At 43.9% G+C, this 14,584-nt stretch overlaps 1 protein-coding gene across 2 annotated transcripts in view; it reads left to right on the top strand.

Moving 5' to 3' along the window:
* Nucleotides 1-14,370, top strand: part of LOC116503093 (unconventional myosin-Ia-like) — a 61,575-nt gene extending 47,205 nt beyond the window's left edge. For both annotated transcript variants that reach the window (XM_032209270.1, XM_032209269.1), the window contains 7 exons: nt 965-1,039; nt 2,919-3,053; nt 5,081-5,187; nt 5,284-5,416; nt 6,441-6,593; nt 9,754-9,881; nt 13,967-14,370. In XM_032209270.1, coding sequence (XP_032065161.1) covers nt 965-1,039; nt 2,919-3,053; nt 5,081-5,187; nt 5,284-5,416; nt 6,441-6,593; nt 9,754-9,881; nt 13,967-14,090 — 855 coding nt within the window. In that variant the 3' untranslated portion in view covers nt 14,091-14,370. The remainder of the gene's footprint in view (nt 1-964; nt 1,040-2,918; nt 3,054-5,080; nt 5,188-5,283; nt 5,417-6,440; nt 6,594-9,753; nt 9,882-13,966) is intronic.
* The last annotated feature ends 214 nt before the right edge of the window (nt 14,371-14,584 follow it).

Genomic DNA, 14,584 nt, shown 5'->3' with positions numbered 1-14,584 from the left:
ATTAAAAGATATAACTTTGCAGGAGAAGTTGTTTATACATTCATAAAACCTTTTTCCCGCTTTTCTGAAAGAAAAGGCAAAAGTGACTTCCACATATATTTAAATTAGTTCCATGCAGATTAATAGTCATCCCTTTTTTTGTTCTCTGGTGTTCTAGCTTGGTGGAGGGTATTCTTTTCTTTAGCAATCCTATCTTCTTTCCTGTCAGCCTTCATATTCATGTAGTCCTCAAGTTACAACCATTTGTTTAATAACCATTCAAAGTTACAGTGGTGCTGAAAAAGTGACTAACGACCAGTCTTTGCACATATGACCATCACAACATCCTTGCGGTCATGTGATCAAAATTTGGACCCTTGGCAACAGGCATGTACTACAAAGTTTGCAGCATCCTGAAATCAGGCAGTTACCATTGGTTACCTTCCCAGGGGCCTTCCAACAAGCAAAGTCAATGGGGGAAGCTGGATTCACTTAATGACTGTGATTCACTTAATGGTTGTGATGATTCACTTAATGACCATGGCAAAAAAAGATTGTAAAATCTTTAAGTGACAATTCACTTAATGACAGCATCACTTAGCAACAGACGTTCTGACCCCAGTTGTGTTTGTAAATTGAGGACTATATAGTACAATGACCCAGAGAATGGAAACAAGGTGACTAGATAACTGCTTCCAGAACTTAAGAACTGTGCAGGAATGTAGCCTTAAAAATACAAGAGTATAAAAATAAAAACAAGAGATATAAATATTATATACAAGAGCCATAAGGAAGAAACAATTGTTCAGTTCTGAATTGTAGACTTTGTGCACAAAATCATAGATTCACTACCTGGTGCACTACCCATTAAGAAATCTTAACAGATAAAAATCAGAGACCAGATAACATTAGAAAGTATGAATAAAAAGTTTGTCCATGCTTTTACTCTAACATGTTGCTAACGCATATTATTTCCTCCTCACAGACAAGGAAGGAGTATAAGAAATATTTCCGCTCTGGGGCTTCTGACCGTATTGCCAATTTTGTTTACCGAAGACTGGTAAGTGTTTCCCAGAATGGCTTCAAAATGGAAAATAACTAGCAAAAAAAAAGTCTATTGAAAAAAATCCAATGAACCATAACTAGCAAAAAAAAAAAAAAAAAAAAAGGTCCAGGAATTGAACCTTTTGGGCTCAGCATATCAAAAATTTGGAAGCATGCCTAATTTGACTCTCCATTTGTCATATCCCCTCACCCCCAAAAGAAAGGGCTAGGCCAGCTTAAACAGTAGCAGCACTTGGGCTGGGCCGATGTAGAATCTTGGTCCTCAACTCAGCCCTAACACCGCCACAGCCACACTCAAAAAGAGCACCTCACACCACTCCCCAAAGGATTTGGGCCTGGCGAAAACGGCACAATTGTCTCCATGGCCCAGCACCCTCAGGGATGTACCATGTTCTGCTTACCTTCCAGCAGTGTTGTTGTTCTGGTAACAGGCCCTTGATGACTGTCCCAGGCTGCTCTGAGTCACACGAAGCCTTCGTTCTTGAAACAGCTCTGAGGACTTTTCTTATGTAGCTTCTGCAGCATCCAAGGACCACAGGAAGCCATGCCCATGTCATGTGACTTTCAGAGGTTTCCAAGGCTATGCAAGAGTTTTATCCAATTCCCACAAATTCTCCATAGCTTCCCAAGTTTGCAAAAGAACAGGGAGTGTTTGGGGAAATGCTTGCCCTTAATGCTAATTTATGGTGACAGGCCACTCAGAACATGGTGTGGAAACTTTAATGTTCAACATCACCGACCTAGCATAATAATTTTTGGCAAGCTTAGACATAGCTGCATGCATACAGTTTCCCATACATGAGGTCCAGTACTTAGCCAAGGAACAGTCTATAGTTCCGGATAAGAGATTAGGAGATTCAGTTTTTGGAACTTACAGGCATGGTAAAAAGACTCTGACCTAACTTTTGTGAACTGCACCATTTTCAGTAACCAGATTCAAATCGTTAAATAATAATATCAGTAAAAGTATCCGCATGTGTGCAGTTATTCTTTTCCACAAGCCATTTATCTTGGTTTGCAAACTCAGAGACCCTTGGCTTAAAATATTTCCATGCACCATAAAGAACCCATGAAAATTCATTTCCTCTTACTAGTAGTACCCGATGTACTGCAACTTGGAAAACTGCCAGCAAGACATCAATGGCTGATTACAAGTTGCCTAGTTTTAAGAAGAAGGAGGAATTTTAGCATATATGCTTAAACCTAAGAAGCAGATCTTGTCGTGGTTTGTACATAGCCCCAGAATTGTATCCTCGCAGTCCCAGAACAGTCAATGCAAGCAAGCAGCAGCTGCTTCTTGGCTGAGGATTGGAGATACATTGCATGCTGTAATTCAAGATGTTAGAAGGAAGCTATGTATGTAGCTTCTTTCAGTTTAGGTTTAATAACAGTGTTGAATTTATAAACATTATGTAATCAGAATATACAAGTACAGGTAGTCCTCAACTTATGGCCACAATTGAGCCCAACCTATCTGTTGTTAAGTGAGACATTTGTTAAGCGGGGCTCGCCCCATTTTGCAACCTTTCTTGCCACAGTTGTTAAGTCAATCACTGCAGTTGATAAGTTATTAACTGTTAAGTGGATCTAGCTTCCCCATTGACTTTGTTGTCAGAAGGTCACAAAAGGGGATGGATCACATGACCTTGGGACACCACAATGGTCATAAATATGAAGCAAGCATCTGCATTTTGACATAATCATGGGGACACTGCAACGGTCGTAAAACCATAACGGTGAAAAATGGTTATAAGTCACATTTTTTCAGTGCTGTTGTAACTTTGAATGGTCAATAAATGAACTGCTGTATGTCAAGGACTACCTGTAACGTTCTAACACGGATTTCACAATTTCTGCTTCTGTTCTGCTTCTAGGTACAAAAATTCTTCTTGGGCCTGAAGGACAACCTCCCTTCCATGTCAGCGATCAATCACAATTGGCCCCCAGCCCCATACAAATTTCTCACAAATACCAACCAAGAATTGAAGAAAACATTCCACCATTGGAGGGTTAGGCGCTAATTTTGACTCATTCTATCCATTGCTCTTTCAATCTAAAACAGGTTCTTGGTGTTTATTCCTTTAAGAGCTTCAGAAGCAAGTTTATATGTTTCTTAGGCTTGTATATGATGGATGGGCTGGAGGATGAAAGCTTGCCTCTCACTTTGCTTAATTTTAACATGCTGCAATGCATTCTTTGGAAAGCTCTCCCTCTGTGTTGAAAAGGGATGGCAAAAGCAAATCTGAAAATGCTTCCCCCCTCCCTCACTTTATTTTTCTATCTTTCTATAAACTAAACACTAAAGAATGGCCAGTGCCAGGCATTTTCTCAGGCTGCTCGGAATGAGCTTAAGCTTTGTTTATCTAATCTTTGCTCTAGTCACGGATCATGTCAGCTGTCAAAGGTTCTTTGTGTTTAGTTAGAACACCTGGCTGATTTATTCAGACGATGGTGTAATAGTCTATTTCTGGGCAGATTTATTTCATCCATATTACTAAAGATTGAATTGGCCATGGAGCAATTCCTATTATTGTAGTAAGAAAGAAAGATTTCTTACTTACCAATGTCCTGCGATGTGGGGCATAGGTGGAGTGGATTTCCTCCTTTGTGTTCTCTTCTTTGAGGCAAAGCAAATCGCACCATTAACTCCCCTCCATCCCCCACAACATTGAGGGCCAATTAATGCAAAAGGTTCAGGGTGCACTTTGGTAGGTTTTACCACCCCAGTTCCAGCACTGCTGTGAAGCAGAACCAAACAGCCTCCTGGCTGGCTACACCAGGAAAACTGTTAGCCAGAATGCCTGGCTGATTCGTTCACCTCAGTGTGCAACAGCTAAAAGATGCATAGAGTCAGGGAAGGTGCTTAAAAGCTCTTATTTCTATGCAGGAGCAAAGAGGGACAGTTGAGTGTTCTTTTATGCCTTCTTAAAACAAGGAAAATTATTCAGAAATAATAATTCCACTGATTAACAGAAACTCATCAATGTAACACTTGCACACAAGCTTTGTCTAACATAAAATATTGCTATCATGTAACAAGTTACCCACGTTGTAATATTGAATGGTAGGTTTTTAAAAATTACAATAAAACAAAGAATGCAAGATGGGTGTCAAACACACGTCAAAGATGCGTCACACGCTGGCCATGCTCATCCCTGGTTTAGCGAGGGGGGGAAGGTCGTGATACGTCACGTGACATTGTAAGAATTCACTTATTACTGGACTGAACCAGTCTGTTCTTCTCAGCTGCATTCCTTATTGCTTCCATAGTGTAGGCAGGTTTTTACTCCCTCTCTCCCCACTTCCTCAAGAATACTGCTATAAGTGTCAGGTATCAAAAATTTGAAACTTTGTCTGTGGTTGTGCACATGCATGTGTAAAGGTAACAGAGCTGAATATATATATATAGGAAGCTTCCACCAGAGGTGGGTTGCTCCCGGTTTGGCCCGGATCGGGCGAACCTGTAATGGTGGTGGTGAGAGGCTCCGCCCACCCTCCTGGATGCATGTCCAGAAGTGTTGCACATGTGCGTGAGTGCACATGCGCACACGAGTGAACCGGTAGTTAAAAAAAATGGAAACCCATCACTGGCTTCCACGCTGCCACATTCTTGTGCTTGGGAAATTAGGAGGAGGGGGGATTTAGTAGAGGGAATGTTAGACATAATAGCATTCTTCTTTTCGGTCAAGGTCATGGTATTCCTGCACCTGGAGGAGTGGTTGAAGTGATGTCTCGAGTTGAGATGGGTTGTGATTGGACCATGGGTGCAGGGGATGGATTTACTGAGGGAAATCCCGAAACTCTCAGATTCGGATTTTCCCAGATGTGCCAGTATAACTACTCTAACAAAAGGGAACTTTGAGAAAATGCCTGTCTCTAAGTTTTTAATTGGAGTTGGGTTCTTCTGAAATGCTGATACCATATCTAATGTTCTAAAACCACTTTCAGCCTTTTTGGCTTTTTTGTCTCTGTACTTTATAAGAAGGAATGTCACATTTTGTCCCCTCCCTTGTTGCTTCATGTCTTTCTGGTACAGTGTAAGAAGTATCGAGAGCAGCTTTCCCCAAAGGATAAAGAAGCCTTGCAGAACAAGTTGTGTGCCAGTGAACTTTTTAAGGGGAAGAAAAGTTTGTATCCTAGGAGGTGAGTGGAAAGCGTGAACCTACACCACCCAGGCCAAGAGGCCTTGACCTCCCCAAGGAATGGGGCAGATCACAATCCAGATTTATGCTTTTTCAGCCTCCCCCAGCCTTTCCAAGGGGAATACCTTGGGTTGAAGGAGAACCCCAAATACCGCAAGCTCCAAACCACTGCCGACGACAAGCTGGTGATGGCCGACCATGTGAAGAAAGTCAACCGAGGTGATGGGAAGGTGGGACCTGTCTCTTTAACTTGCTTTGACTTCCAAGGGGAGGAGACCAGGAACGGCAATGTTCTCTCTCACTTTGCTCCTGTAAAGGGAAGAGATCTGCTTACAGCGTTGCTGGAATGAGAAAATATTTTGAAATGTATTGCAATAACATTTGTGAAGCTACACCCACGCAAAATTGCACACTCAGTTGATCTCCTCAACATTTAAGATAATAATTATCTGATAATAATTTATTTCAGGACAGGCTTCCTTGTGATTAATGCTTTCCTCCACTTCATCTTTTTCTTAACTTACCGCTGCCATCGCTGAGGCTAAAATCAGATATGGCTGCAGGGGATTGTGTGGGAGTATTTGGAAACACTCACTGAGCTATTATAGCCATTTTGGCAGGCACTCTATCTGGTGCCTTGGGGGAACCCTATGGTCACACAAGTCATGCGTATCGAACAGAAGCATTTGGGCAACCAGCTACGCTTGGTTTGTATTAATCTTGAGGGAGGAGATGTTTTCGCGTGGCAGAGCATATCCATGCAAGGTTTATGGGGCAATATATAATAGACATGGAAATAATGATTGATTTAGGGATTGGGTTAAGTGCATTGCATTAATGAACACAGTAATAGCCCCTTCTGTTTTATCAGCCACATGTTTAACAATGATGTCAGAAATCATGGCAGAGAATTGGTTTTTTTGCTTGGAAATAACCCATGATCCTTACAAATACAGAGGAAGTCAACTTTCATCTCAGATCCAAAAGTGCTTTTTCAAAAGGCAACTGGACTTTCTGGAAGGATTTATACTCCTAGTTGTAATCCTTCCATTCCCCACCATCCACTCAGAGCTGAAGAAGCTTCTTGGATGAAAAGTAAAAGGTCTTCAAAGAAAAACCAGAAAGTCCAGTTGCCTCTTGAAAAAGCACCTTTGGGACAACTATGACATGGATGACTGAGAATCTCCATAGACTTTCAGCTCAGACAAGCAGATATAGTACATGAAATAGGAGCTTTTCCTCTCTTCGTTTCAGACTTCTTCTCGGATACTCCTTCTCACAAAGAGTCACATCATCCTGGCTGATCTCAAGGCTGCTCAACCTAAAACCATGATCACCTTGAATAACATTGAGAGTGTTTCTGTCAGTTGCTATTCAGATGGGTTTCTTATTCTGCACATTAGAGAGGTAAGTGGAGGGGGAACAGGAGGGAGAAGAGAAAAAGCCTTCCTCTTTCAAGATTGGTAGGGAGAGAAGGTATAACCAATGACAGGTAGTCCTTGACTTATAACAGCTCATTTTGGGCTGTTCAAAGTTAAAATGGCATTGGGAAAAGTGATTTATAACCATGACACGCAACAAGAGCTATGGTGGTGCAATGGTTAGAATGCAATATTACAGATTTATTGCAATACTACAATATTCTGACAATTGCCAGCAGTTTGATTCTCACCAGCTCAAGGTTGACCCAGCCTTCCATCCTTCCAAAGTCAATAAAATGAGGAGCCAGATTGTTGGGGGAAATATGCTGATTCTGTAAACCGCTTAGAGAGGGCTGTGAAGCACTGTGAAGTGGTATGTAAATCTAAGTGCTATTGCTATTGCTGTAGTTTTTTCCAGTGCACCAAAGTTGCATTGCTGGCTCTCAGCCATTCCCCACTTAAGTGGCTTTGCCTTACGACTCTGAAATCTGAAGCAATATATGTAAGTCTAAGTGCTATTGCTATTTTCACACTTATAACCATTGCAGCATCCATATGGTCCTGTGATCAAAATTCAGATGCTTGGCAACTGACTCCTATTTATGATGGTTCCAGTGTCCTGGGGTCATGTGATCACCTTTTGCGAATTTCGGACAAGCAAACTCAATGGGGAAGCTAGATTCACTTAACAACTGGGTTACCAACTTAACAACTGCAGTGATTCACTTAACAAATGTGGCAAGAAAGATTGTAAAATGGGGCAAAACTCACTTAAAAACTGTTTCAGTTAGCAACATAATTTTGGGGCACAATTTGATTGCATATTCAGGATTATCTGTACTGTAGAACAGCGGTCCCCAACCTTTATGGCTTGGCAGCCCAGCAGGGGCGGGAGAGGGGAATGGGTCCGCACAAGCAGCAGGCTGGCACACATTCGCAGCTCAACTTGTGCAAGTCGAGCTGTGTGTGCCTGTGCGTGCTCACTGCTTGCACAAGTCAACCTGTGTGTGCATGCGCGCCGGCCTGGCCCACCATTCACGCGGCCGAGTTGCAAATAGGCCATGGCCCAGTAATGGTCTACAGCCCCAGGGTTGGTGACCCCTGCTGTAGAAAACTCCCTATAGGCAATTTTATTTTGCTTATAGCTATTTGGTTTGGAATAGCATAACTGCCCCCATTCAAAATGTGAAGTTGCATCAAGTTTAGGGTTTGGGGAAGAGGATATTTATAATACCAGAGTTGAAATAAAAATCCACGTGTTTGAAAAGCTAAATCTGATGTTCAGCTGTTTCTTAAAAATTGGCTTTGAGGAACATATCATTTTGAAAGAAAAGGCTGGGTGTGCACCAGCAAGGCTATCAACTGACTGAAGGGACTTAAGTAGCAGTCCAACATATATAGGTAGTCCTTGACTTACGACTAGTCACTTAGTGACCGTTCAAAATTATAACACATTCCGAAAAAGGATCTTATGATCCAAATTCAACATTCCAATGTTTGCCCTCCTCCCCAGTCACATGACCACATTTTGGGCACTCAGAAAACATCCTGCATTTGCAGCATCCTAGGGTCATGTGATTGCAATTTATGACATTTTTAGCAGAAACTAAAATTTACTTAGTTTCCAGCAAGAAAAACCATGTAGTGGACAATGGGTTCATTTAATGACTGTGGTGTTCACTTTATGACAGTCTCTTTCACTTAATAGCAATAGCACTTAGCACTTATATACAGCTTCATAGTGCTTTAAGCACTCTCTGAGTGGTTTACAGAGACAGCCCTATTGCCCCCAACAATCTAGGTCCTCATTTTATCCACCTCAGAAGGATGAAGGGTTGAGTCAATGTTGTATTGATCAGGATCAAACTGCTGACAGTCAGCAGAATTAGCCTGAAATATTACAGTCTAACCATTGTGCCATCACGGCTTTGTGGCTAATGACCACTACAAAAAAGATAAAATTGGTACAGTCATGAGGTGACCTGCTTTACAGCTGTCATGATTTACAATTGAAATTGCAGGCTCAGCTATGGAACTGTGTTTTTAAGGTATGGTTTTAAAGAGGGGGACTCTATAGCTGGGTAAATATATTAAGATGTGTTTTTAATTAATTAAATCACATTTTTTCTAGGAAATGTATCATTGAACTGCCTAGTATCTCGCTGTTTTCCCTGTAAATAGGATTTATTTCCAATGTTGAGGTGTGTTTTAATACAGAAGAGAGGAAGGGAAAAGAAAATGAATAGAGTAGAGCAGAGCAGAGCAGAGCAGAACAGAACAAAACAGAACAGAACAAGATTTGGAAAGGACCTTGGAGGTCTTCTAGTCAACTCCCAGCTCAGGAAGGAAACCCCGTACCATTTCAGACAAGTGATTGTCCAATTCTTCTTAAAAACTTCCAGTGTTGGAGAATTCACAACTTCTGGAGGCAAGTTGTTCCACTGGTTAATTGTTCTAACTGTCAGGAAATTTCTTCTTAGTTCTAGGTTGCTTCTCTCCTCGATTAGTTTCCATCCATTGCTTCTTGTCCTGCCTTCATGTGTCTTGGATAGTAATTTGACTCTCTCTTTTTGGCAACCCCTGAGATATTGGAACACTGCTATCATGTCATTCCTAGTCCTTCTTTTTATTAAACTAAACATACCCAATTTCAGCAACCGTTCTTTATATGATGTAGCCCCCTAATCATCTTTGTTGCTCTTCTCTGCACTCTTTCTCAACATCTTTTTTTACATCATGGTGACCAAAACTGGATGCAGTATTCCAACTGTTGCCTTATCATTAGCATTATAAAGTGGTATTAACACTTCACGATATCTTGATTCTATCCCTCTATTTATGTAGCCTCTGTGTTGGCTTTTTTTGGCAGCTGCTGCACACTGCTGACTCATATTTAAATGGTTGCCCACTAGGACTCCAAGATCCCTCTCACAATTACTACTATTGAGCAAGGTACCACCTATACTGTACCTTTGCATTTAGTTATTCCTGCCTAAATGTCGAACCTTACTTCTTTCACAATTGAATTTCATTTTGTTAGATAGCACCCAGTGTTAAAGTCTGTCAAGATCCTTCTGTACCTTAAGCCTACCTTCTGGAAAGATATTGAGTTATCTCCAATACATGTGACTACTGTTCTCTTATAGTCTACCACTGCGGACACCAAAGGGGACTTCCTTCTTATTAGTGACCACGTGATTGAACTGGTTACCCGGCTTCACCAGACCATGCTGGAGACTACAAAGCAAAAACTGAAACTCCAAGTGGCTGATGAGTAAGGATGGAGTTGGCCGCGGGTGGGGAAAGGGAAGGGTTTGGATGAGAGCTTTTATTTAGATGTTTGTATCTTGGTTCTCTTGTACTGTTATTGAAAACCTATCAAGGTTTAAACTGAAAGGGTTCTGAAAATCTGGACATTGAAAGTCCTTTTCATTCTTTCTTGGAGCCTCCATTGGGGTCTCCATTGGAGACCTCTGACTTTAAAGGGGATAAAGGAGACTTTGGATCCAATTTTGCCAAATCTTTCCTCCCTTCTGCCCACAATTAAAAAGACTACATGAGCTCTGGTGTGTAAGAAAAGGAAGGGGGGGTTACCTTTAGCCCCACTGGGTTAAGTAAGCAGGGCTTGATAGCAAAAGCTATCTGAATATACAGATAAAATTTGCCAGCCAATTCCCATCTGGCAATAACAAGCGTATGTAAATTATATATTATGATCTGTACATCTAGTGCTTGTACAGCCCTAATTATATAGTTTGTGTGATTTGTTGCATTGTATTCAGGTTGTTTAGCTGCAGCAATTAATACATTTCGTGCCCCTTTTCTAATTACAGTAAAGTAACTAATTCAATAATGAAACATCTTAGTTTCAACAGCTTGTAAAAATAATTGTAAATCTGATCATCCCCATAGGCTATTGAATATTATATCCTATTTGACTGAAAATAGTACATGGCAAACCTACTATTGTATTTCTTTATCAGGGACAGGACAGTTCCCAAATTGTCCAGCAGTGACCTTACACTGGAGTTAAATATGTTTGCAGATTGCGTTGCAGCAGCCCTCCCCTCGCTCCTCGAGTCAGTAGCCGAGCTGGCAATTGAGTTCCCCAGGCTCATGGTTCTGGGGGACTTTAATTTGCCTTCGCTCGGTGAACACTCTGATGGAGCGCAGGAGTTCATGGCTTCCATGACAGCCATGGGCTTGGCCCAGGTAATTCGGGGCCCAACCCACTCAGCGGGTCACATGCTTGACCTCGTATTCCTCTCGGAGCAGTGGATTTGTGATCTTGGTCTGAGGGGTAATGAGATCATACCCCTGTCGTGGTCAGACCACTGCCTACTGAGGCTTGACTTCCGGAGGCCAAACCCCCACCGTAGGGAGGAGGAACTGACCAGGTGGTTCCGCCCCAGGCGACTTATGGTCCCCTTGAGGTTCCAGACGGAGCTTGGGGTTATTCCTGATACTCTCGCCCACAGTTCGGCGGAGACCCTGGTTGCTGCCTGGTACTCGGCGGCATCGGAGTCTCTCGACCGGATTGCGCCACTACGGCCCCTCCGGGTCGGCGGATCCAGGAGACCTCCTTGGTTCACTGAGGAGCTCCGGGAGAAGAAGTGCCGGAGGAGACGCCTAGAGCACTTGTGGAGGTCCGATAAGTCCGAATCGAACCGAGCACTTCTGACAACATGCACCAAGGAATACATCAGGGCATTGAGGGCAGCTAAAAGAACACATATTGCCACCTTGGTTGCGTCCGCTGAGTCCCGCCCAGCCGCCCTGTTTAGGATGACCCGCTCCCTCCTAAATAGGAGGGACGTGGGGGACCCCCTATAGGGTAAGGCTGAGGAGTATGCCCAGTTCTTAGCGGACAAAGTTGCTCGGTTTCGGTCGGACTTGGACTCCACTTCTGCAGATCCAGCCGAGTCACAGGGGGATTACTTGGCAAACCATCTCTGGGATGAGTTTCAGGATGTTACCTCTGGGGATGTGGACAAGGCCATACGAGCTGTGAGTGCCTCCACCTGTATACTGGACCCGTGTCCCTCCTGGCTGGTTGCCAACAGCAGTGAGGTGACACGCGGCTGGATCCAGGCGGTCGTGACCGCCTCCCTTTGGGAGGGGCACTTCCCCGCCGCGCTTAAAACGGCGGTGGTGAGACCCCTCCTGAAGAAACCATCCTTGGATCCAGCCGTTTTTAACAACTACCGTCCAGTCTCCAACCTCCCCTTTGTTGGGAAGGTTGTCGAGAAGGTGGTGGCCTTCCAGCTTCAACAGTCCTTGGAGGAAGCTAGTTACCTTGACCCCTTCCAGTCCGGCTTCAGACCTGGTTACAGCACAGAAACCGCTTTGGTCGCATTGACCGATGATCTCTGGAGAGCCAGAGATGGAGGCCATGCGTCCATCCTGGTTCTCCTTGACCTCTCGGCGGCTTTCGATACCATCGACCATGGTATCCTTCTGCGACGACTGCGGGAGGTGGTGGTGGTGGGAGGCACTGTTTTGCAGTGGTTCTCCTCCTACCTCTCGGACAGGTCGCAGTCGGTGTTGGTCAGGGGGCAGAGATCGTCCCTGAGGCCCCTAACATATGGGGTGCCACAGGGTTTGGTCTTATCCCCCCTACTATTTAACATATACATGAAACCGCTGGGCGAGATCATTCGGAGGCATGGGATAAAATACCATCAATACGCGGACGATACTCAATTGTATCTGTCCGCCCCGTGCCAACTCAATGAAGCGGTGGACGTGATGAACCGGGGTCTTGAGGATGTTAAGAACTGGATGAGTGTTAACAAACTGGTACTCAACCCAGACAAGACCGAGTGGCTGTTGTGTTTCCCTCCCAACAATTTGGCCAGTGTTCCATCGCTCAGGCTGGGGGGTCAAATTTTACACCCCTCAGATAGGGTTCGCAACTTGGGAGTCCTCCTGGACCCACAGCTGACTTTTGACCATCATTTGTCAGCTGTGACCAGGGGGGCATTTGCCCAGGTTCGCCTGGTCCGCCAGTTGCGACCCTACCTGAATCGGGAGGCCCTCGCAACAGTCACTCGAGCCCTTGTGATCTCTAGGCTGGAATACTGCAATGTGCTCTACATGGGGCTGCCTTTGAAGTGCATTTGGCGACTGCAGTTAGTCCAGAATGCAGCTGCGCGAGTGATAGTGGGCGCACCGCGGTTCGCCCACATAACACCCATCCTCTGCGAGCTGCACTGGCTACCTGTCGATTTCCGGGTGCCCTTCAGGGTATTACTTACCACCTTTAAAGCCCTCCATGGTAGTGGATCTGCGTACTTGAGAGACCGCCTCCTGCCGATTACCTCCCTCCGACCAATTAGATCACACAGATTGGGCCTCCTCCGAATCCCATCCGCCAGTCAATGCCGACTGGCGACTACGCGGAGGAGAGCCTTTTCAGTAGCAGCTCCGACCCTGTGGAACGACCTCCCCGTTGAGATTCGCACCCTCACCACCGTCCAGACTTTCCGCACAGCCCTCAAGACCTGGCTATCCCGTCAGGCCTGGGGATAAGTTTCTAATTCACCCCGCCCGAGAGTTGAATGCTGAATGAAAGTTGTGTTTTTTACTGTTTATTTTAGTCACATACTGTTTTTGTTTTATATTGCACTCCCCCTTTCCCTACGAATGTAAGCCGCCCTGAGTCCCCTCAGGGAAAAGGGCGGCCTATAAATCCCAATAAATACAAATACAAATACAAATCTCCCATACTCTCTTTGAAATCCATAGTTTACTTGATAGGTTTTCAGAAGTAGTTTACCCTTGTCTGCCTCTTAGGGCTCAGAGAATGTGGCTGGCTCAGGGTCACCCAGCTGTCTTTGTGCCCAAGGCAGAATTAGCACTCACAATCCCCTAGTTTCTAGCCTGGTACCTTAAACATTGAATCGAACTGGCTCCAATCCTAAAATTAACCCTGCCTTATAGTTGTACTCCCCACACTTGTATGTAAGGTTTTGATCAAACATGGCATGATGGAAGCCTCCACAAGACAGACAAATTGTGATGCAGAGTTAAAACAAGGGTTGTGTTCAGTGGTGGGATTCAAAAGTTTTTACTACCGGTTCTGTGGGGGTGGCTTGGTGTGCATGGTGTGGCTTGGTGGCAGTGGCTTGGTGGCCGTGGCAGGAGAAGGATACTGTAAAATCCCCATTCCCTCCCGATCAGCTGGGACTTGGGAAGCAGAGAATAGATGGGGGCGGGGCCAGTCAGGGGTGGTATTTACCGGTTCTCCGAACTGCTCAAATTTCCACTACCGGTTCTCCAGAACTGGTCAGAACCTGCTGACTACCACCTCTGTTTGTGTTGTTTTGTTCAGCTGACCTTCTATTTGATCTCTTACAGATTTCTGGTGAAGTTTAAGCAAAGCACCATCACTGTCAAACTTGTGAAGACAGATGAGACACAAGGCAAAGCTCCTGTTTGCAGGAAAAAAGGCAGCCATAGGATGGAGGTGTTGGTCCATTAAAGTTATTGCTGATTCAAAGGCAGCTACATTGGACAGTGGATCACAAAATATTGAGAATAAAATTTAGACTCGACCCACTACAAGCATTGGTGCCTTTCTAGGTTTCTCATCAGAATGTTTACAGCATGGAGCAACATGAATTGCATACATTCCAAGGCCAATTGATGCATTTGCAGAAAGTGTAAATGTCTTGCCAATATCTTCAGAAATGGCTTCTTTCTGTAGATGCTTTAAGTGGAAAATTTGGGGAGAATTGCCAATTAAAAACAAACAAATGAAATGAAATGTCAACTCTGCTTTGATTTAAGCTGCTTCGCAAGACTAAACCATCGTTGGGGACACCAAAAAATCCAAAGCTTAAATTTGGCTACAGAATACAACTTTATTTTGAGCTACATATTTGAATAATCTCCATCCCATTTTGAATTTTTTTTTTTTTTTTTGCTTTTCTCCAGAGATATCCAACAGGGCAAGTGGCAAAGTCTAATTGATTT

Source organism: Thamnophis elegans, chromosome 2 (assembly GCF_009769535.1).
Source record: "Thamnophis elegans isolate rThaEle1 chromosome 2, rThaEle1.pri, whole genome shotgun sequence".
NCBI classification, from domain to species: domain Eukaryota; kingdom Metazoa; phylum Chordata; class Lepidosauria; order Squamata; family Colubridae; genus Thamnophis; species Thamnophis elegans.
Note: the sequence above shows the minus strand (reverse complement) of the source record. Positions and strands in the feature narration are given on the sequence as shown.